Raw genomic sequence first — 24071 nt, 5'->3', positions numbered from 1 at the left:
AAGCCTCAGTGGGCTGCTCTATGTCCCTGGTCCTGGTAGAAATGTTTTCCTTAAAGAACTGAATACACAACACAGCACTTGACAAGGCTACTTTGGGTTGGTTAAGTTCCTTCTTCTACCAGACTTCCATCATGCTCCCAGAAAGTCATTATATTCGGAGTCTGCTGCGTGCTTTGCTGGGTTTGTGTAAGAGAGGTGAGTGAATCAGGTTCTCAGACTTCAGTTTTATCGTGCATACAGCTGGCCATCGGTGCAAGTCAGGAGTTATGCATATCGCCTTAATGTAGCTCTCATTTCAGCGTGGTCTTCATGCTCCTCCTCGCCCGTCAGCTCAGCGCCAGGGAACAAGGAGTTTCCCTCTGCTCAAGGCACACAGCTTCGAGCCGGGGATTTCTCTCTGCTGAGCTCACATGCGCGGGAGAAACACCATCCGCCCGTGAGCCAAGTGCTTCAGTTAAGAATGAATGTAATTGGGGATTACTTACAGAGGGTTTGCTGCCCCCCTGACCCCCACCCCGTTATGTATGTGCAGCTCGGGAGCGGGGAGAGGAGGGACCATAAGGCTCTTGTTTTCTCTCTAAGCCTGTGTCTGAAAAGGAGGCTCTCCCTTGAATTTTTTTTTTTTTTTTTTCCAAAAGCAAAGTCTGTGCCAAATCTGTAATCAGATACAAATAGGAATGAGCTCCAGAAGCAAAGGCAGCCAAATGGAGCTTTTCATCTTGAAAATCACTTTCCCACCTGGCCAAGAAGTCACTGCATGTGCCTGGCATGATAGGTCAGCCCTTCCTGAGTCGCCCATGAGGGCCTGCCTGGTCCTCAAGTGTTGACTCTCTACTCGCTTGAGTCCTGGTTGTTGCTGCCTCACTTTGACCTTCCCAAAATGTTTCAGGTGAGAGGGGAGGAAAGGTACCTCTTGTCCTGAGGATTTACATGCCATGTCTGCCTGGAATGGAGCTTATAGCCTGAGTGCTTTAGGAAGTAGCTCCTTAGAATTCTGCCCGCCTCGTGTGCAAAGGAGAAGGTGGTATTTGCTAGTCCTTTTGAGACATCTTCTGTTGGTCTCAGCTTCTACCGTACCTCATCATAGGATTGTTCACTGCATCCCAGTTTAAGGTCTGTTATTGGTGATTCTCTCTGTTGTGGGTTCCTCCCCTTCCTGCTGGCCTATGAAAAATAGTTTTCCAGCTCCTACCTGCTTTAACCTTTTGGGACTGTTCAGCAAGTTCTGGAGATCCATTTTGGTGAACTGAAGAAAATGCTAAATATACTTGTTACTGCTTTATAGCCTTGATCATGTTTGCTCCGACAAAGAGACAAGCCCCTCTTACTTGCTCTTCATCTGCACTGAAAGGCGGCTTGTGCCACCGTTATTGTAAACATCAGTGAAGTGTTGCCATCTCATTTTGACTAATGAGAATATGTCACCAAGAGGAATCTAGGAGCACAGGCTATTGTTGATGCCGCTTGTTCACATTCCTCTATCAAGAAGGCTGCTGAACTCAAGCGTGATTGAGAGTCTCTCGAGGATGACCCTGGGCTTGGGCATCAAGTGAGAGGTCATTTTTTCCAAAGAGATGTCACCCCAAGTTAAACACTTGGAAAAGACAAGCCACGGTGATCTCTTGTGGAGCTAAAACAGAGACCTGGATTTCTTCAGTGAATGCTTGTTACGTATTTCACTCTTTAAAGTACATTCATAAGATGCTTACAGGAGTTGTTCTCTTGGTTTGAGTTTTTATTGCTGCAGTATGGGTAGATGAAAAGAAACTAATTGCAGACTGCTCAAGTACAGAAAGGAGCAGAAATAACACTTGCAGAGAAAGACGGAATGATGCTTTTCATGTGTTCGTAGGACTCTTCTCTGTGTTTGTGGGTCAGAGGATGGCCGATTTCCTTATCTCTGAACTGACTCCTCCATGGAGCTTGTCTGTTTGTGACAAGAGGGTGTACTGGATTTGGAAGGAAGGCTGTAGTCTGTTGACTGGTGCCTGAGATAGCGCTTGGATTAACTCTGGCACCTTGAACTACCAACCCAACAAAACCATGTGCTGTTTGGGTAGGTATAACTTCTTGTAGAAGCTGAGTGAGATCACTCTGAGAAATAAAATTTAGGAGGTGTCTTTTAAATAACAGGGCAGGCTGGTGCATCTCCTCCTTGATTTGGGTGATCAAACAAGAGGTAGAACTGGGACTCGTACATGCAAACTATTCTTATTTTGCTATTAATAATATATGAAATAAAGGAATAGACAGTGTTGTTGTCTGTTAAGTCTTGTACTACTTACAGTTATTCCTACCAAAGACGCTTTAAGGAGAATGGCCAGGCAAATTTCAGCTAGTAGCTCAAAGTCCTAGGGAACAAAAAACTGCAACAGAGGACTCACTGGAATGTTGTAAAAAAACTTCTGTAGAAGTGGTCTCTTTCAAGTTGAAGATTGGGGAATGGCATAATAAAAAATAAATTGTTTTCCCCCTTTCTGTATTAGAAAAGCCTCAGGCCATAAACATCTTGAAAGAAATGGATTTTTTTTCTTATCCTTCTGAATGGATCAGAGTTGCTTGAAAAAAATCACATTGTTTGTACATAACCCACAAGAGCAGCTGGGTTTAGAGTCCTATTTTTAGTGTCAGTAAGTCAACCAGCTTGGTACGCTGGGAAATCCCCAACTCCTGGCACCTAAAGGTTAATATTATCAGCTCTCCAAGAACTGTTTTAGAAGATATTTTAGTTCCATTAGCTCAGCTTGTGTTATCAGTTGTAATAATAATAGTAAATTTATTGCTTGTATTATCGTAGCCCCTCAAAGAGCTGGATAAGACTGTTATTTTTTCTGGTTCATGCTGAAACTTAGGGGTTTTTATTCCTACTTTAAACCTAAATTCAGCCTTTCTACTAAAATGCTCAGAAAGGGTCTTTCTACATCATGGCTTTTAGTAAACAATCCTCATAAACCCAGATTATAGTCTTAAAGCAGAATGTACAAGAATCCTCAACTCTTAATAGAGAGGATAAAAAAAATACCCTTTGTACAGTAAGCATCTATGTAGTCAAATGAAAAATCATTGATATGTGACATGCAATTCTGGTATGGACCAAAACCCGTGCAAACAACTTTAAAGACGATCACAGTTAAAACCCACAGATTCTAATGCCAACAGATACCATTTGTAACACAGATGCGTGCTGTCTTGCCATCCCCAGGTACCTAGGTGTTCAAAATCATAACTTTGTGTATGTGAGCATGCAAAACTTTTACATACCTATTGAAAGATCCTGTACTACATACCTGCTCATGTGGGGTTTTGTTGGATTTTTTTATTTGCTCACAGGTTACGAAGGCTGGGGCTTTCTCATTTTCCAGCTTTTCTCTGCAGCCGTAACAGCTGGAAACATACGTGTGGTTATTTGGGGTTTTTTTTTGGTTTTGGTTTTTTGTTTTTTTTTTTAAATGAAAGCTGAGATTCTTACTTGGTGACATGACTGAAAAGACTGGAGCTTTAAAAAAAATAAAAAACCACTGAAAAGAAAAATAAGACTCATGATAAAATCACAAGAGCTGGCTATGCTGACTCCGCTGAAATTAATGATAAAACAGTCATTGACTTAGTGGGACTTAGTTTCACCCTGAGAATGAAAATAACCGAAAATTACGTTTTGAGTCACTGCAAGGTTAAAGTTATGGATGCTGAGGTGTCCTAACCTTCATGCCCATACTTGACAATACTTGATTCCCCCGAATAAAAATGTTATCTGTTCCTCTCCTCTTTATGTGACAGTTGGATTCCAACTTCAGCATTCTCGCAGCTTGTGAACCCTCACCCTACAGCCAGGTGCAGTCAGTCCCTGCTTACGAACTTTCTGAATGATTTTTAGATTTTTGGTTGTTTCTTTTTGCCTGAGAATGGATTTAAGAGCATATGGATAGTTGATAATTTATTTTTTAAGGCTGTGCTGAAATTCTGGGTATACCACGGATCTGTGCGTTATGACTGATGCCAGGAGATGCTGTCCCGGTAGCTTGCTGCGATCGCTGTGACAGCAATGGGAGTGATGGATGTGGTGAGAGTGCCCTTACTTGTAATGAGACTGCCCCGTGTCCTTTCCCTCAAACATGCAAATCCAGTATTTTGATTAAAACTTTTCAGTTGGCACAAAGTAATAAAAACGGCAGGGAGTGAGAGCAAACTCCGTTTCTGAGCTGCTTTGCTCTCTTGAGGGTGTATTCCCCATCCGGCAGTAAGTGTCCCCAGGAGCAGCGTGGGCACGTGGAGGGGAGGGCAGGGGATGGGAGCCCCTGGCACTGACTGCCTTCCATCGCCTCTCCTCTCTGCGTCCAGTTGTCTTTGTGCTTCCTCCTCCTTTCGTACTTGTTGCTGGGATTTCAGAGTATGTTGTGCATTCCTGAGGCATTCAAATTGCCATGTGTATTTTGTCCAGAAAGAAAGAGCTTAGTGCTTTATCTGGTGATTTGTTGGCTATGTAGCGTTCTTGCTCTTTTGTACGAAACTCTGCTGTGCGCCAATTTAACGACTCTGTTAAATAACGATGGAGATGCAGTAACCTTTCCATTGCTAAGGGTAAAACTTGCTTCCCTTTGTGGAGCCAAATACGCCAAAGCAGGCTACCAAAGCAGCACTGCTTTTCCAGTTTAACAGGTTTCGCTGATGTTACTGGATTGCCACCAAGTTTACTATAGTTTCATAACTCACCCAGGGCTGGCTGCGAAGGTTTGAGTTTTTCTTTCTTTGCCTGTGCAGTGGTAGTGATAGTCATCGGGGCTCTCAGCCCTGCAGATAATCTCTTCAGGGTTATCATTTACTTACAAACAGACGTGTGAAGTATTTGTGAAAAGGCTTTTGAAGTGGCGTGGCAGGCGGATGCTGCCCGGAGCTGCAGAGCAGGCAGTGTTTACACAGGGGCAGAGGATTTCGCTGCCCGTCGTGGTTCTCCTCAAGTGCTCGTATTCTGCGGCTATGCTGTTTGCCTTTCTAATGAAGTGAACTGTTTGTTTGAAATATGTGGTAGAAGGTATTTAAACAGAGACTAAAGTAAACTTTCGGGCTGTTCAAATAAGCCATGCGTATCTGGTTTGTGGAGTGAAGGAAAACAATTTGGCTGCAGCTTACCTCTGGGAAGGGCAGTTAGGAGCTGTTTAAATAACGAACTGGGCTGTGGCGGATGTTGCTGCAGCCTCTGACGGGCCTTCAGTGATGACTGCTGCTCATTCCTCGGGATGCTGCCTCGATGGAGAGCTCAAAATTACAGTCGTTGTTTAAAAAGGGGATTTATTCATTAGCTGTGAAAACTTGGGTACATTCAGATTTGATTAAAACCATCCCAATTAGACAATGGACTGTTGAGAGCCAACATATGCTATTGCCTTTATAACGTCATTAGTAACCCAGAGTCCCCACTTTGAAATAAGATCGTGCCCGAGTGCGCAGACATCTGTTTCTGCCTAGCCAGATGGAGGTCAGCAACATAACTTAAACTGCTAATCCTCATTGTGGAGAGGGGAACAGGAATCTGAGGAAGGTAGTAACAAATGAACTTGGATCCTGCTCCTGGCAAGGCACGAAGTATCGATGGCTGATACAATGCTTGGAACATGCACTGCAGAGCTCTGGTAATAAGTTTCTGCCTACCCGCAAGCAGAAGTTCAGAGGGCAAAGGAGGGCTGGGAGAAATGATACTCTTTGTGGTTATGGCATTACAATTCGTCTCGGAGAACCTCACTGCTTTTCCCAGCTCCGCCACAGTTGTGCCTGATGGGAGTGTTAGTCGGCTGCGGCACAGCATTTCTCAACAATGACTGGCAAAATAGAGGTCTTGATGGTGGGGAGCGCTTTTCACCCCCTGCCATAGCACAGAACAATTAAAACCGGTCATGTGGGGAGTTCAGGAGCAGAGATTTCCAGCCCTGTCCAATAGAGACCATATGTTTCCATCCATCATTTATATTTTTTGGTGGGGAAGAAAGCGCCAAGTTGGTTGGAACTACAATGCTGCATCCTCTGGCATTGTTTCCCCATGCATTCTCCTCGGGAGCAAGGGGAGTCACAACACTTCAGACTCCTTCGGTTCAGCATAGAGATTAAAACAAACAAAAAGTCCTTATACTCCCGGAGTGCAATAAATATGCTAGAATTTCAATAGGATCCAAACAAGCGACAATAGTAGCATTAAGAGCTGGCAAATCCTTTGATGTTATTGACCAGAAAAGGACTGCTGTCGTCTCTGTCACGAACATTTAAACTTTTGACCTCCAACCTTTGTGTCAAATGGCTTTTCCATATGGAGGGTTACTATACCTCTCCGAGTGCCACTGCATTTAGTAGAGCATCAAACACTTCAGTGGCGGGAAACTGATGCTTAATGCGTTGGAAAAGCTCCAAGATTGCCAGAGGGTGGGACCAAGGAGAGCCATCCCCTCTTCTGCTGGAGGGTAAATGAAGTCCCCTGCAAAGTCCCCCATTTTCCTATAGCCCAGTTGCGCCTGAACTCTGCACAGAAACGCAGAAGGGAGAATTGCATCTCGGTGGGCAGGGGATAGACATCTTAAGTTATTTTTATTACCACCATGTGCTTGACATTAGCCGTAGACCAAAGCCATCTTTTGTGCAGCGTGTTTTGCAAACATACAATGGAGAGATGGGCTTTTGCAGGCTCGGGAAGTCTTCATGCTCGTGCTGCAGAGCTGCATGGGCTGAAGCCCCACAGCTTGGGCACTGCCCGTGGTGATGTGCTGGCTGAGTGGCAGGGGAAGGGGTTTGCAGCCATCTTGGCCTTGGGGAATATGCCAGGAGTGCGCAGAGCATGAGGAGCCATGCTGGCCCACACCACAAGTCCGTCTAGCCTGATATCCTTCCCAAGCAATGACCAAAGGCAGATGCCAAGGAGTTAATGTAAGAACACAGCGGGTGATTCTCCTCTCCTTTTGCCCCCAACCACTCTCCCAACTTCCCAAAATTTGCAGTCTGGGAATTTCCTAGTCCATAAGTGGTTTCTGCACATTTGGACCCTTACTACATTTCTCTTCTGTGACTTTCCCCTTGAGGCCATTTAAACTTTTGGTGTCTGTAGCCTCGTGTGGCAGGTGGTCCGTGTGCCTCATCCTCATTTGACCATCTTTCCCCTCTTCTGGTTCCTGTTGTCTCCTCATAGCACCCTTGGCTTCTCCTCTAGGATGTAGAGAGAGGAATGAAAACCAGTGGCCTCCTCTTTAGTGCACCCTTCCCCACTCAGGGGTGCAGAAAAACGGTGCTTTCCCACTTCTCTCACATTTGTGGGATTGTGCTCCACCTAATTCTTCATTTTCTCCCATCTTATCCCTTAATCACTAAGCTGAAGAACGTGGCTGCATGTAGGCAGGTCGTGTAACTTTTTCTGTGGTCCACCTGGACTGGAGGCTGGAGAAAGCAATGCTGTTGTAATCATCTATGGTAGTGCCAAAAAGCTCAGTCAGAGACTGGGGTCCCGTTGCGGTAAGCACTGTAGACAGGTGATGTAAAGATGGAAACTGCCCTGAAGAGTTTGCTTTTGTACTGTTGCTATGCAGAAAAATCTTTGCTAATGCTATGGGCTGCTTTGCCTACTACTGCGTTTGTGTGCTTCTGCCTGTTCACGTCTCTGTTCTTCCATTTTCCCTTTTCTCTCATGAACGGCAGTGTTTTTCCTCCCTGGTGAAGCTGGACCTACCCATGCTGTTCGTGACACCTGAGCCGTAGCAGTGTGAATAGGACGCAGTGCAGGCAGGAGAGCTCAGGAGGTGCTGGAGCTGGTTCTGCAGCCAGGTACCCTCTGCAGTCGTGTGTCCCTGCTCCGCAGCTCCGATGCGACCGGGTGCAGCGTCTAGTTTTGACACATCACACTGCTAACTCGGGGCTGTTCCTCACAGAGCGTAAGGACCATGAGTGTTAATGGAGCTGAGGTTGTTGACTCTGATTTTTTGATTTCTGTTTTTAAACAAGTACACTCAGACAGACGTGCCCTTCATCCCACTTCGCAGTGGTGGTGCGAGCTGTAAGTGGGTGATGTAAAGGCTTTGGGTGCTTTTCGTAAGCAGCACTTAGTTCCGAAAGCAAGAGAAGCATAGGCCAGATCCTGCCATTATGTCTGCCGAGAACAAGAGAGAGGATGAAGGCAAGGTGTTGATATGACACTATGAGGAACTTCCCATATGCTGTAGAGAAAAGCCCTTTGGTGGGGAAGAGGAAATGGGGGAATCCTAACAACAATCCAACCAAGAAAAAGTGTGGTTATACCTAAAGGTGATACTCTCACCCTCTGTCTAAGCAATAGGAAACAAAGAGGTTGTCTGTAAAGAAAAACAAACTTAAAAAAATGATCATGAGCAAAACTCATGACGGATTTGTAAAGAACGAGCAGTTTTAGGCAATTGAACCACTCTTTCTAAGGAATTAAAGAAATAATGAATAGTGGATAAAACACTGCTACTGTAGCTCTTCATTGGGAATTTTCACTGAAGAGGGTCCGAGTGTCTCAGAAAGGATATCTTCCTGTTAACAGTGACCAGATTGAGGTAGAGGGAAGTGATGTAATTTGACTATGGCCCTTTTCCTTAGAAATATTTGCCTCAAAGCTCCGTTTGAAAAAACTAACTCAGATTGACTGGAATATTGACAATATGACATTCTCAAATATAGGCTGAATGAGTACTTAGGATAAATGTCAATATGGCAAATTAAGGGAACTCACCGTACTTTCCATCTTCAGTAATGATCTGAAACAAAAAGTACCCAGCATAAAAATGAAGTACAAGGGAGAAGCTCTCTAAGAAGCTGACGTAGGACGACGGAACAAGGAGAAAGAAGACAGCTTAAAGTCACATTTTATTGCCTTTACCTGACTTGAGCAGTGCTCATGTCACCAGCGGTCCCCTAGAAATGGTAGGGTAGGTCACTGCCACCTGATGAAGGCACCGTCTTGTAGTAGGAAAATGAACGGTAATGGCATTTGAGACTGTGTACAAGAAACACATACCCCTGCTGGAAAGAGAAATTTGCAGAAATAGGTTATTTCTATTATAAATTTCTAAGGCTGCCTCCTCCTAAGCAGTGTCATGTTAGCCTACATGAAAACCTGATGCCCAAGAGTGCAGGAGTGACAACTATATATCTCTCCCAAGCTGTAAGAAACCCAGGGAGTCAAAACAAGTGACTACGATTAATTTAGAATATGGACACAGAGATTAAAGGATGCAATAAATGTATATTATCGAGTGGCCTGACAGCACATGTGATAACTATCTGCTCATCTGCAAGAGCTTGAAGAGTGTAAACACCACAGAAGGAGAGTAATTGCTAAGGAGGGTACAGAGAGAAGCTAAATAATTATGAATATTTGGATGAAATTTTAAAAAATCATGTTGAACAGCAGGGAAAAAGAAATCTCTCCGAGTGTTCATCTGATTGTGCATCCCATAGAATCTGAACTGTTTTAATATCTAAAAATAGACATAATTGATCTAATTATACTTTTCCCTCTCTAATTCCTATCATGCCATAAATTACTCATCAAAGCTGCTAAGTATAACCTGTTTCCAAGTTTTTCACCCTGTGGTCCAGACCTTCAGCTGCTGGAAATCTGTTTAGCTATAGTGATTTTCATCGTGCTATGCTGATGCCCAACTGTTCGAGGTTTGGTCTTTCAAAAAGCTTTTAATCTTGATTCTGGTACACAGAAGAGCGCACAAGTTTCCAAAGCGTAATTTAAACAAATAATGCTTGCAGACTGACTCATGCTGCTGCTTTATAAACTTCTAATAATGTCACCAAATCTTGCTGAATTGCCCGACTTGTCTTTATCTGTTCCCACATCAAATCAGCAGCAATAGAGGGATGTTTCCAGATTATTTTTTTTTCCTAGTTTATGGCTTCCTGTTGCTTCTCCTTAGCCACATTTACCTTTGCATCTTACAGATATTTGTTATTGCTGAGTTAATGTGTGCAGCTGATAGCAGGGCATTCAAATGCTTCTCTTGAGCTGTGTTGAGCCGTAGGGAATAACCAAGCTGTTGTGTGGCAGCTCCTTGTTCCCACTGGTCAGGAAGCCCACGTTAAACCTCTGCTTAGGAGTAGTTTGGAGTTGAGAGCCTTGCTCTGAGAATTCTCTTTAGTTCTCTCCAGTGTGGAACAGGATTTATTTCTTTTATAATCTTTTCATTTCCTTAGTTTCCACTTCGTACCTCACCTTCAACCACTGGAATTTGCTGTGTGTTACAGAAATGGGTATGCACACACGTCCATAGGTACAAATTATTTGTGTATATATTGTGGTTATGCATCCAGTTACTTGCTGCCTGTAGAGAAGGAAACACTGAGGATGTGATCCTTCATAACCATGTGTAATCAAAGGTGGGAAGCATTCCAGAGCAGCTGGGTGAAGCCACATGTCTGGGGTTGTTGAGAGTTAAACATGGATTCTTGTTTTGTTTTCCATAATTCCTTGAGGGGGGTGGAATTTTTAAGGGGTGGAGGATGCACTGGTGGATGGTGGCACAAGAAGTTAGGGGAGCAACAGCAAAACACCAAGTGTGTTGCAAGGCAGAAGCTGAATTATTTTTTTGCTGCAGAGTCCATCGGAGGTAGTGGAGGGAGGGATTTCTTTTGTCAGCTTCCTGGCAGAGGACAATTTGTCATTTTCTTGCGGAGACCACATTATTAAGTTTGTTAAGAAATGCTGCGTGGGATCCAGAGGTTATGAAAAAGATGAGCTGTGCCGTACCAAGTGCCAGCTGCCGTAGATGAAACAATTTTCCCTCCAAGTGACATGGTGATGAGGCTAAGGTGTCTCATCATCGTCGTCTCTTCCTGAAAGCGTGGGACAATGTACAGATGCTGGCTGTATACAGCTGTTGCTCATGTTCATGAGGGCTTTCTAAGGTGGCTTGTAGGATGAAGCAGCCAGTGTTGTTTGGGTGAAAGAAGCTACTGAGGTAGGATATTCCCGGTGCATTTCCACCAATTTGCTCTTGGGTCTTGGGCAAACTGTGCTGGTGAAGTGCCTTGGCTTTCCTTCTCTGAAAATGCACGTCCCGGCAGGGCTGCGGGGCAGCAGTGCTGTGCCCACTTCGCTCAACCAGCAAGTTCACGACTGCATGAGCAGGGCAGCACAAGGATTCCTTCCTTCACTTTAGTGGTGAGTCTACCCCAGTGGAAAGAGTCATTTGTAAGTTACTGGGCTCTGATGAATCACAAATTATTTTATTAAGGAATTTGAGACTCTTCAGTCCAAGGTGCGTTGTACATGCAATATATTTATTATCCCGCAAGTCTGTCTCTCAATACTTTTTTTTTTTAATTTTCCTTTTTTGGATGGGCAAATGGCAGGGAGCACTGGAGTCCGTTGAATGGACTTGAGGAAGTTTAGTTAGTATGCCAGAAGGCAGTCCTGCTCCTCAGACAGCAGAGTTGCAGTGACAGGGAGGAGTAATAAAGCGTTCAAACTGAAATCAATCCAGCAGTTATTTAGCCAATACCTGCAGCAAATTTGGCATATTAAAGACCTCTCAGTGCCAGCTGATGAAATCATTTCCAGCCACTTTTCTTCCAGCACACCGATAACTGCTCTTCCTTCATGTGTTTGGCGTAATGGTTGTTGTGGAACTACTAAAAACAATAAAACATGTTCCCACAAGGTATTTAAATTTACAAACTAAAAAGTGGTAAAACGGATGGCAGGGATCTGAGATGCCCTGAAGTCTTAATTTTCGGTTTTGCAAAGGTAAAAATTATTTTTCAGCCAGAACAAGAGGCAGAGAGCTGGGGTTGTGGTTTATTTTTAAGATCAGTGTATACGCCGCGCAAGCACAAGCAGAGGGTAGGGAGGGGAAGTCTGATCATCATTAATCCACACAGACACATGGAAGGGATGTGATCTGATTGAAAACTGTGTTTTTCTCTGAAAGTGGTGTATCTACTGTATGTTATCACAATTAACATTTCATGTTACTGAAATTGGGAGGACTTATAAATTAAAAATTCCTTTTCTCACTCTCCTCCTGTCCATTTCTTGGCTTTATCCATTTATTTGCTTTTTTTTTTTTTTCAGTTTTGCCATGGCTTTTTCTTTTTCCTACTTAAAATCTCCTTCTCTGCGAAGTCAGATAGTGAGTAGTCGCATCTGTGTCAACACGACAGTTGCCACATCGGAAGCGTGCGCCGGCATGCACGCACACACAGGGACGCACACACGGAAAAGCCTCCTGAGATAACTGGCTGTGGCACATCTGTGGATCAGCCAGCACATAAGCAGTGCTTCAGATGGCAACCAGCCACGCTGAAGCAGCAACCCCAGTCACCGTAGGGAGACTCTTCAAAGTGCACAAAGTTAAGTGCATGCATTAACGTGTGGCCATGGCTCAGTCATTTTTCTTCCTGATGAAAGCCTCTGTATAAGCATACGTAGAGAACATAACTCACCCCTTTTTGAAAGAGAACTAAAAAACCCCCGAAAGACAACATGTGCTCTTGAGCCCTAACACAAGCTGTAATTAAACAGAAATCCAAAATAAGATCTTTGCTTGGCAAAAAAGAACCTAATTCCTGCCATAAAACCTGGCAATGCCATTAAGTTCAGATCAGTTGAAACAAATGTACATGAAGAAACAGTGGTGCCCTTAGGGACTCTGCAAGCCTGAATATTAGAAAATTCCCATCTGGTGATCAGCTTATGAACCAAAGGAAGTGTAGAAATTTGCTGGCAAACTCTTCAAAACTGTTCCACGTATTGAAAAGGCATTATCGAGGAGGCTATATTTTGCCTGATACTGTTTCTGTTACATCTGGTGTGAAAGCTTGGTACCACCGAGTTCAGCGTCAAGACCATAATGAATCTGAAGCGGGAAGGAGATTTCACTTCAAATGAGGTTATATGTGAGACAGAGTTTTGCAAATGGCTCAGTTCCGACATTTAATTTGGTGAGCTGATTGTCCTGAGGACAAGTCTGCTAAAACATAACGAGGGTTTCCTGTGTCGGGCTTGAGTCCTGTGTTTGCTTGGCCCCGATCTCAGGACATAGGTGCAGGCATCAGGGCCGCACTGGGCGCGTTCAGGCCAACGCAGGCATTTTCTATGGTAGCAAACATTTTCTTGACGTGATGAAAAATGCAGCCTGTCATTTCAGCAGCCGTCTTCCTCAAGGGTTTGGCAGGAATCACAAGGTGCTTGAGCAAGTCGGTTAGCTGAGGGCAGGGTGTTTTACTAGCCGTACCACCACAGGCGAATTCTCCAAATGTAGTGATACCCTGACTGAGTAAGGCTCATTTGAGAGACTACAGAGTCTACAGAAAAGTTATCCTTAACTTCAGTGAGCTTTGGAGCAGCGTGACCTCGCTGCTCTTGTCTTGAGGTGTTGCACAAGCACCTCTGAGCCAGGTAGCATCGTCTGCCTTTCCACCAAGTCTTGCAGTGAATTGCTGCTGCCTGCTACGTCTCATCAGACTTCATTTCAGGTTTGGTGTTCAGCAGCAAGGACCATACCTGTCATTTCTCCTGTTTCTTTCCCTTGATGCTGAGGTGGAGCCCTAGGTTGCCGACTTTCAGAGAACAAGTGTAGGTCTCTTCTTTTTTCCTGTATGGGAGTGATTGTAATTTGAGAGAGATGATCCTATTCACTTTCTTTAAGAAGGCGAGAAAGATTCTTGAAGAAGAAATAAAAAGGCACGTTTTACACAACAAAAAGTCAGCATAAATTGACGTATCTTCTGGAAAATCTCATAGTGCTAAAATTGATGAGTTTGTAGCATTTCAGGCAGTTGTATCTCCCGTTTTGTTTTGAGGAGACCCTGTTAGCTATGCAGGAGACAGGAGAGCATCAGAAGGAAGCTTACAGTAGTAGGCAGCAGAGAACTGAGAAGGCGGCAACAGCTACCAAATTCAGCAATGCGTGAGGAATGTGTGTAAGTGTATTTCCAGTGCCTTGGCGTGTCCTTACAAGTTCTTGAAAATAATGAAATTTAAGCACAGAGTCAGATACTTCTGCTGAATTGGAGCTGAGGGCTCCTAATACACAGGCAGCATCTGTCTGTGTTGACACCTGTACTGTACACTTACGGCAGGGAGTCTCTGCAAGGATGTAAGTGAAGGATCGGTCCAGGAAGTCATGGTTGCTTTTGGATGTGTATAAGAAAACTGTCTGGCATACCCTGTAGCAGGTTGCATCTCAGCCAGAATTTTTAAGAAGCAGCTAATGGTAACAAATAATTTCCCTAGCAGAATAGGAAGTTAGATTTTGTTGAATTTTTTTTTTTGGTGAGAGGAGTTTCTTTTTGCTAAGGGTGAGAGTTTTGTTCCTCACACTTTAAACGTGAAACGTGAAAATGTCATTATAGTCAGAGCAGGTATCCTGTCTTTTGCACTAAGTTGCCCCCTGGGTTTCTAGGTGGGTAGAGCATCTCTCACAAATAGCCAGGAGTCGCGTAGGTCCAGATTCAATTCTGGCCCTTGAGTAGTCTCACTCGTTCTTTACTCAGCTACAGCATAAATAATAGCGGCAGAATCTGCCTGTAATATTCTGATGGTGCTTTTAATGAAATAGTTACTGGGTGGGATATGAAAAAGCAATGTGAAACTGGCTAGAGCCGGAGTTACTGCTTTGCAAACTTCTCACTATGTATTTCCATATAAATACATGTCAACGGATTACATTTTTATGGAGTTTCAAGTGAATTCCAAGTGAAGCCCTGGACGATAGGTGCTTTGGCAGGTCCCTGTTTGATCTAAGAGTCTTTCCATATAAATATTCAACGCTCTTCAAAGTGGAGTGCTTTTGGACCCCCAAGCACGTAGAATTTACTGCCTACCTCTATGCTGAGGGCTGACCCAAACAAGGCAGAATTTGAATTCCCTCTGTAAAATTGACTCCACTAGTTCTGCACATTATTCTCCCTGTCTCCCATTTAGCATGTTAGTCTGCTGACGGTAGAGTACACAGCACTTAGCAGCTGGTTTGTGGAACCATCAGTCAGGAAATTATATGATAAATAGTAGGTAGCCAGGTTTAGTGGCACTTTATTCTGCTTCAGCAGTTTTAGCCTGACTTTGGAAAAGTCATCATGTGGTTTTTCTTAAGGGTTGCAACAGGAGATGGCTACAGTGTGGTAACTTATTACACATACACTTGAGTTACGATGTTCACCAGCTGTATTGCTCATGTGTAAATAATAAACTGTGAGATGGATAATTATGTTGGGTTTTGATATGCAGCTCTGCTCCAGTCGGCGCAGGGCTGACGGAGACAGCTCCCTGTGCCGTGATGGAGTGCGGCTCTTTCCCAGATGGAAACGACAAACAAGATGCAACCAGGATATACAAAGGAGCTTAATGTGAGAGGACTCAAAAAGGTGTTCTCGGAGATTTATATTCCATGTGTTAAATACAAGTTGTTGGTGCTTTGCGCTGCATAGGCCCCACAAAGGGGAAAACCCTTTTTGTGTCATTTAATACTCATTTTCCATTTCCCAGGCAGGCGAAGATAGATGATCGCATTTAGGAGGGTTAAATGGTGTTTCACTGCATAAACATTGGGACTGCTTTTAATGGGTAGGTGCTCAGGCTGGGTGAGGGTGGGACAGTGAGGAGGCTCGGTGTCCTGAGCAGGATTGCTTGCCTTGGCCAGGTGGAACCCGTTCTGTCGCACATGAATAAGGGTGACAAAATCTCTGTGGTCTCACTGGTACTCCCCAGACTCACTCTTCAGAGATGCGTAAGGCAGAGAAGGACTTGCCTGTGCATCTGCGAGGGCGTGAGTGACTTCCTTTGCTGAAAAAATGGTGGCAGAGTTTTTATGGTAAAATGCCAGACATCTGCTTTGAAAGCTCCTCCTTTCGGCTTACGCGGCTGGAGTCAAATACCAGCAAAGCAGGGAACAGGGCAGGCAGGGAGATGCACTAAAAGACACTTATCATGCCCCTTTTCCCCTTCTCCACCTTGGTAGCTGGTAAGGAATATGTTTCAGGAGGTGGCAGCAAGCATCCTCCACTGGGATGATGACAGTGTGCTCACGGCGGTACCTGGTCATCTGTGACCCACCCTTACTCCTGCTGAAGCCCAGGGGTGCTCAGCATGGGGAGTGAAGCTTGTAAGAGATTGCATGCCAAGGTCCAGTTGGGGCCGCAAAACTGGAATTAAACCTACCGTGAGTTTGAGTGCCCTGCTCACAGTAGTAAGCCACAATTATTTTTCATTTAGGGTGCCTAAGCCCTGAGTCAGTAAATGGGAGAAATGTGCTGTGGCTGATCACATGCTGGTGATGTTTCACAAAAACAAGCTGTGAAACTGGAGAGGCCATGTGAGATGTTTCCAGATTTTCCTGAAATACTGGGAATGTTTCTACAGAATTTACGTGATTTCCCCTTCATCCCCTCTGTTTACTCCCTTAGGGCCATGAGGTTTGTTCCTCTAGTTCTCTCTCCCACTTCAAAACATCGTAATAAACCAACGCAACTTTTGCCAAACACCAAGGGGAAAAAAATGCCTTTTTTTTTTTTAAACCATCTCTAGCTGTCGAGAGGAAACTGCTTTCACAGATAACATAATCTAAGAGGAGGATTACATTTTGCTGAATAGGAAAGGCAGGAAACACAAAGAGAAGATACCTTCAAGAGTCAGCAGGCAAAACCGAAATAGGCTTAGTTTTACTGCCAGTGCATAATTAAAGTTTTCGTTCTTTCTCAAAGCATTTTAGTAAATCCATGACATGACTTGATGTCTGTACTTCTCAGCTATTGGTGTCAGATAAATACGTGACTTCATCCAAAGTGGCAAACGCCTAATAATTGGGCAGGAATGGTTTGTTTTGTGCGGCTGGAGATGCTCAGCATCTCGTTTGAATTTTGAGCATTTGGGAGGCAGTGGTGAGCAGCGCGGTCGGCAGTAACCTCCTTTAGGTACACAGCTCGCACCGCTGCGATGGTGCGGAGAGCTGTGGTTCGTACGCATTGTGTCCTCCAAAGCTGGGAGGCCATCCTGCTGCAGAAGCGGTGGGGAGCTGCGGGGCCGGCTTGCGCTTGGCCCCTCGGTGCAGAGCCCATGGGGGCGGCAGGGGCACATTCCCCCTTTTGTCAGCCTCGTCGCCGAGGCTCTGCGGAAACAGCGGGGAACGGGAGCCCTGGCAGCTGCAAAACCCCCTGTCCTGCAAAAGCCTTGGAGGAGACAGAGCAGGGGAGCATAATGCAGCCGTGTGTCCCTGAGTCTCCAGCCATGGGGACAAAAAAAGCACCCTTCCTTTTTAAGAGCGGTATATGAAATGAGTCCCGTTGTCCTCAGGCACATTCCTTTGGATGTGGCCATCAGCGCGCTGCAGTTAAGCATCTTCAATACGGCAGTTCCCAGTTGCGTTTCCCTTTTAACTCCATTGCGTGATTTACTCTAGATAGTCATATCTCAGCATACTGCTTTGCTTTCCATTGTAGGATTGTGTGTACATCTCTGAGGATATACTTTTTTTATTGTATTGTATTCTCTGCTTAGGCTTTTTGTCCTGGCATGATTTTTTTTCTTGTTTTAATAAAAAATAAATAGATCGGGAATGCTTATGAAAGGCTTGATGGTCCTTTTGATCTGACACTTCACATATGGGCACATAATTATTTATTAAAGACTTCTTTACGTCCCTTTCCATTTAAGCTATAAAAAGAGAATATTAAAATTAGTAAATACATATTCATGCAAACACTGTGGGCCAAACTCTCCTCTCAGACGGACCTGACTGACTGCAGCAGGGAAGGACAATGTGACCTGTAAGTCGTAGCGCTGGTGGCACTTGCTTTTCAACATCTGTTCCGTCTTTATGAATGTTGTCTTTAAAGAGCCATTGGAGATACTCAGATCCAGGAACCTTGCTTGTTTTTTCAGATCCGCCTCACCTCTTTCCAGCATTCCACCCTCCTGTACCAATTGATGCGCGACATCATGAGGGACGCTACCATTACGAACCATCTCCCATTCCTCCTCTGCACGTGTGAGTATTCAGTATTTCCCCTTGCTTCAGCCGCCTGGAAGAATGGGCAAGTATATGAACCTTTGCGGTGCTTAAAGCCGTGCACCTGAAGTACTTTGCCAGTCTTGCCAGAGAGTGAGATTTACTTTTGGAAAGTGTCGAGGTTATCTATTCGTGAAGCAAAACCCAGGCTGGTGTCTGAGGAATTTCTGTTATAATAGGTGGCTGGCAAGTGTTACCTATACGTTTTGCTGATATTTATTCTGCGTGCTGTCGTTCTATAAATGCTAAATTAAAAAGTGCTGAACCCTGTGAAATACAGCCAGACAAAACATGTATTTTGTCCGTATTAGGCTTGGGGTTCCTCATAGCTAAAATTTTCTTTCATGCCAAAGCTGCTTTTTCTTTTTTTTCCAGTGACTGCTATGAAGCATAATGAAATTTTTGGTAAATTTTCATAGTTCCTGTTGTGTGCACGCACAGGCAATCGGTTGATTGATGGGAATGTCACCCAAACAAAATGGCAAATGTGATAGAGCACATGGTTTACACAAAGATAAAAGAAATGAATACCAGTGATAACGTGCATTAGAAAAGGGTGGTAGCGGTGAAATCCTGTAGAAATAAATATTATCTTATTCTATATGGGGAGACGGATATCAGCGTTGCAGAATAAAACAGTTGTGGCCAGCAAACTGCTATATACCATTAAAAATGGAGCTGAAAAGCAGGACTCGGTACTTCACTAAAAGGCTTGATATATTTAATCATATCTACTAATCCCCTCTCATACTGAGAAAATACAAGAAGAAAAGCACAAGCAATACTTTGAAGAATAATGCTAGTTGTTTAGATGGCAGATTGCTTTGCTATGGCTATTAGTTACAGCTGTGTAATTACATATATGCAGAAGAAAAATGAAGTTGTTTTAAAACAAGTCCTCCTCTGTGAGCAGAATTAATTGATATTAACAGTCCTAACTACATGCCCAAGTACACACACAATATTTTACTAACAGGTTTTTTGGGTCACTCTTCTATTACTGAATTGTAATTTCAGAGCAAATTTGCCTGGAGGTAAGTAATAAATCTGTGTTGCAGTCTTCTTGGGCATTAGAGGAAAAGTGGGTATTTATAGAAAGAGAGAGTACAGAAACTTGTGATTTATTCCTCAGACTTCCTCTGATGCATCACTATTTACACCACAGGCAACCACATCATAAAATATACTCAAATACACACTTAAATTTGCTGCTAAAAACTATTGTAAGCTGAAGGTGGCAGGCTCAGACAGAGTCATTACATGGTCATCCTAGATTTTGCAGTGCAGTGAATATTTCGCCTGGCTGTTTTTGAGAGCTGGGGTGACGAGGTGACGATCCTGCTCCTTCTGGAGCTAGTGGGGAATTTCCCTTTGTCTTCGGTGTGAGGGAGATGGGTTTGGGAGCCCCAGGAAGCATTTTAGCCTGCATCAGCAGAGGGACTGTCTTCCAAAACTTGGGTACCGCCTGTGAGCCTTCGCAGAGGCTTCTGAATCCTGTGCCATGTCGGACCCTGCCTGGGTCCGCTGTCTGTGCTGAGCCCTGTCCGGAGCCTGAGCCCCACGAACCCAGCCCATACCGTCACATGGGACGGCTTTTGGTGGGTAGACCACCATTTCCCGCTTCGAGTGACAGTGGGAGATTGGGACTAGCAGCCTACTCTGCTAAAAGCGCCAGGATTTCTGTAAGAGCTCTCAAAGATGTTGAAAATGCCTGCTTCCTGTCTCATTCGGTGTTCCGTGGTAGTCCCCTCTGATGCCGAAAACGATGCCCCTTCTGTGGAAAAGGGCTGCACCTCCCTGCCCCCTGCCTTAGCCTGCGGTGCAGTCGTGATTCAGCTGGGCCCTGCAGAGGCTTGTTAGAGTTGAGGAGATCTTAGCGTGATGCAATATGACTGCAGGCAACTGCTTTAGAAATACACTCTGATATCAGCCCAAGCTTTAAACTCAAAATTTCCTTGATAGCAGCCATTTATTTTTCCATTGACTTCTATTGATTCTTCCGCTCATTTGGTTTGTGTCGCCGTTGGAATGGTGAGCTGTAGTGGACCCTTGGAGCCGTTGTGATGGGTGTAATTAAATGTAAATACGCAATTAAGCAACTTAAAAAATAAAATCTGTTGGACTCCAACAGCTGCTTTGTAGATGTTCAGGTTTGTCATGCTTCTGCAGTTTTCAGGGATACATTTTAATGTATGTATGAGGTAGACACCCAGCAGTTTTCTTGCAAGTTTTACAGAGCTTCGTGTGCGTATCACTTGGGAGTGTTAGATCTGAGATTTTTCAGAGCCATTACTTGAAGTGGTGTCGTAACGTCCATTAAAAAAACTAAAAGAAGAAAAAAAGGACTGGGTCGGAGAAGTTATTTGAGAGTTCTGAGAGAAAATGGCAAGAACACTGATCGGGATACAATTGTTTACCCACAGCTTCATCACTGACTTCATTGTGTGAGTGGTTTTCTCCTCAGCTTCATAATACTCTCAAATGCGTTTGTGTGTGTAATATAAAAATAAAAAAAGGGCAAAAAATTGGCATCATTCCAGTTACCCAAGCTCCTAGAAATGCATTCCAGAACCTGTCAAGTCTTAGTGGAATTAGTTTAGGTATAATACAAGCGCAGAAAAAATGTGGAGAGGGCCTTGTCCGCATGATACCTACAGTGTGGGCACATAATTTTGAACAGTGGTGAAGTGAAAAAGAAAAACGAGAGGAGGAATTTTTAAGGTGTTACAGGGCTCTTACGTGCTTACAGCTCTGAAGACGTACATGTATTTCTATGTATAGTTTTTGTAGTTTAATTGCTGATGGGCAGAACTGTTGTATCCCAAATTTCAGCCCGGAGCCAAATTTTATAACTGAGTTATAAACCACTAAAATAGGGGTTTATGTTTATGATGGAATTGCTGACAGATGCTTATGTATAGTAGGACTAGCAGGCATTGCTGTAATTATGCTATCGTATCCTATCATTAAAGATTTCAATTGAAAGAGGTTTATAAATTGCTCTTCTTCTTAGATAAACCACCCTACATTAAGGCATCAACGATATGGTGCAGAATTAAATTAAAATCTCATAAAATGAAATATGTTCTGTATTAGCTGTTTGACACTTAATTTGCCTCTGAATGAGTAGAGGAAATCACAAATTAACCTGCCTTTGTTTTTCCAGCCATGGCTTATTAGGTGTTAGAACAACTGCAATTACAGGCCAATAATAACCCCCAACCCTTATGAATATGTACTGAAATGTGTCACTTTGTGTTACCAAAACCTGTTTGTTAGGACTATGTAGTTATCCAGGAATTTCTACAGTACATCTTCGGTTTATACTTCAGGGAAGATGTATGAAACTTAAGTTGTTCTTTAGCGGCAACATATGAACAGTGTAATTGAAGGGTAGAGCTTGTGTTTTTCTTTTTTTTTTTTTTTTGAATTCAAGGCATGAATCTTAGTTTTAAAAAGTACTCCAGTAAACTGTAGTTCAGTTTTGCTACTTTTCATTGAACTAGCAAGTTAAATTACTTGTTAAACATGATATGATTAAAACATACTAAAAGAAGCATGGCTTTAGTAATCCCACTTCTTGCTTTGTTTTTCTTTGTTGTTGTGTTTGTCTAGCTCTTTCTTAATTTTCAAAATTGATTTCTAAAGTAAGGCACTAAAGGAGAGACTGCAGCTAAACTATGTTTTGGTCCTTGACATTTGCTAGGCCATCTAATAGAGTGTGATGCCTTCTCTGGTCGGTGTGCAGTCATTCAAAATCATGCTGCTGATGAGGGTATTTATTTGCACATAAATTTATACTTTGAGCATGCTATTCTTTTTTTACTCCTCAAGAACCAAATCATAAATTTTTACTACCGGCTAAGTCTTCCAGTCACCTGACGTCTTTGTTGACATCAGCTTTGTTGGAAAGGAGTTGTTAGCATACAGCAGAGGAAGAATAAGTGTGTCTTGACTGTTTTTATGACAGTGCAAGTGTAAACAACTTTGTAGTCCCTTTAAACTTTTAAAAACTGACTTAGCCAGGATGAGAGTTTTTATTTATTAATTAAAAAAAAATAAAAAAGAAGCTCCTCAGGCAGAGGCAAACTTCTACTGACGGATTTAATCACAGCGATTTAGCTGCCACTCTTGGTCATTCACTCATTCCCGTACCTTTACCAAGTTGCGTTAATAGGTGGCTCCCAGTCTGCTTCATTTCAAAGCTGGGTTGGACAGCCTTTGAAGGTGACCTCACCTGGTGTTTCCAGGCGCTGTTATCATGGCTGTGAAGGAAGCACACTCCTGCAGAGGTGGGGCAGGGGACAACTGCCAGGTGGCAATATCAGGAAGGCTCCATGGTGTTGGCCTGTGTACGCCTCAGAGCAGTTAATGGACGTGGCGTAGGAGGCTAGTAGAAAGTTAAAATTTCAGGGCAGAATGTACTACAAGATACACTATGCATGTTTCAAACCATTCATTCATTTAGTCTCCGTCGCTCTTTCTGTTGCTATCCCATTTTATGTTAGCCGTGGACTGTGAGTAAGGGAGCGTGAGCAGGTAAACCTAAGGGAAGGTGCACTGATGTTACCCATATGCTTAAGGCCAGGGGAAGCTGCCCTTGCAAGGAGGAAGCTGCAAGGTAAAGCTGCTGTCTTGTGGCTTCCTAGGATCAACGATACTCTGAGCTCCTTTTTTTCTAACTGCTGATTGAGGCTGGCGGCATCCGAGTTTGGCAGTCTCACGCCCTGAAATGATGCATGGGCAGATAATTGTGCATGTGCCTAACATGAATGCCTTGAACAGCTATTTTGAACTCTCTGAATGCCCCGGTACTAAAGCAAAGCATGTGTTTTGCTTGCAGTCGGCTTTAAGTTGATAAAAAGAGAGTCTGATTCTTAGATATGTTATTTCATACCTAATTTATACAGACATCAGTTACACAAGAGTGAAAAGGAAAGGAAAGTCAGGCCCAGATGCTCGGCTTTCATCAGCCTCTGATTTTGAACCACGCAGTACAATGGGGGATGTCCAAGTCTGAGAAGATTAAAGAGTTGGCTCTGCAAAATATCCTTGATTATATGAGAGAAACTGCTTGCCATACATTTGATAGGACCTTTAGGTTTTCCTAGCCCCATCAGTGACATTTTGATTTTTCCTTTGCACTTTTGTTCCTAAGCTCTTATTTCTTCTAAAAATCTTAGTGTTTAAATCTCTTAAATCTTTTACCTACTGCTTTACCTTAGTGTACGTCTAAGCTGGAGACTTGGCAAGGAGTCCGTCAGCTTGTCAGAGCATTCATTGATCTTTTCACAGTGGGAAGGAGAGCCCCACCCAGTGTGAAAAACATCACTCGTTGAATTGGCTTTAATTACTTTAAGACTTGGAACGGGTTTTATGGTTTAGCCAGGAGCCATCGAAGAAGAAAGACTGGGAAGCTCTTGGGACATGAAAAGATGACTGTAGTTAACAGCTTTCCAAAATCATCCATGGAAGTATTTTCTGTAAGCAGGAAGAAATCTTGTATTAAATGGGAAGCACCCCAAGAAACCTGTCCCTGGAAGGGAAGTGCAGCATCGAGACTAAGCAGCTGCTAATAGCCTGGAGGATTTTTATAGCAAGTCTCCGAGAAGGAGGCAGCGTGGTCTGGTGACTCGTTGAGGTTATTCAGTGCGTTGTATGCCATGGATATGTGTGTTGTGGGCTCTGCAAGCAACATGTATGCCTCTTTTCTTACTGACAGAGCAGCACAGCCATGGTAATTCACAGAAGCGAAATAGCAGGGCCAGGTGGCCGCGCATAGACGTCAGCAGATAGTTTTCATTCAGTGCCAGGCCTTTTACAAAATGGGGAAAAGGAAGCCTGAGTCTAGACCAGAACTGCAGTCTCTCACTCAGCATGTACTGTTGCATCATTTAAAATAGTGAATCAGTGTTTTATTTAGCTGTTGGTACTTGTTTAGTAATATTTACCTTAAGACTTGCAGATCATAAATTCTCCTTTGCAAGCGCACTTGCAGAGTAGCTTCAGAAACAGACCGTGTTTTTAAAAACTGTCTGAAACTGTAAAAAGTTTGGAAAGCAAATT

General features: G+C 43.6%; 1 protein-coding gene across 3 annotated transcripts in view; it reads left to right on the top strand.

Annotated features, from left to right (window-relative positions):
* Positions 1 to 24071, top strand: part of GLI3 (GLI family zinc finger 3) — a 213756-nt gene that overhangs the window by 98096 nt on the left and 91589 nt on the right. For all 3 annotated transcript variants that reach the window (XM_063325609.1, XM_063325607.1, XM_063325608.1), the window contains exon 4: positions 17879 to 17984. In XM_063325609.1, the coding sequence (XP_063181679.1) occupies positions 17879 to 17984 (106 nt within the window). The remainder of the gene's footprint in view (positions 1 to 17878; positions 17985 to 24071) is intronic.

Source organism: Chroicocephalus ridibundus, chromosome 2 (assembly GCF_963924245.1).
Source record: "Chroicocephalus ridibundus chromosome 2, bChrRid1.1, whole genome shotgun sequence".
NCBI lineage: Eukaryota > Metazoa > Chordata > Aves > Charadriiformes > Laridae > Chroicocephalus > Chroicocephalus ridibundus.
This window is presented reverse-complemented; position numbering and strand designations above follow the sequence as displayed.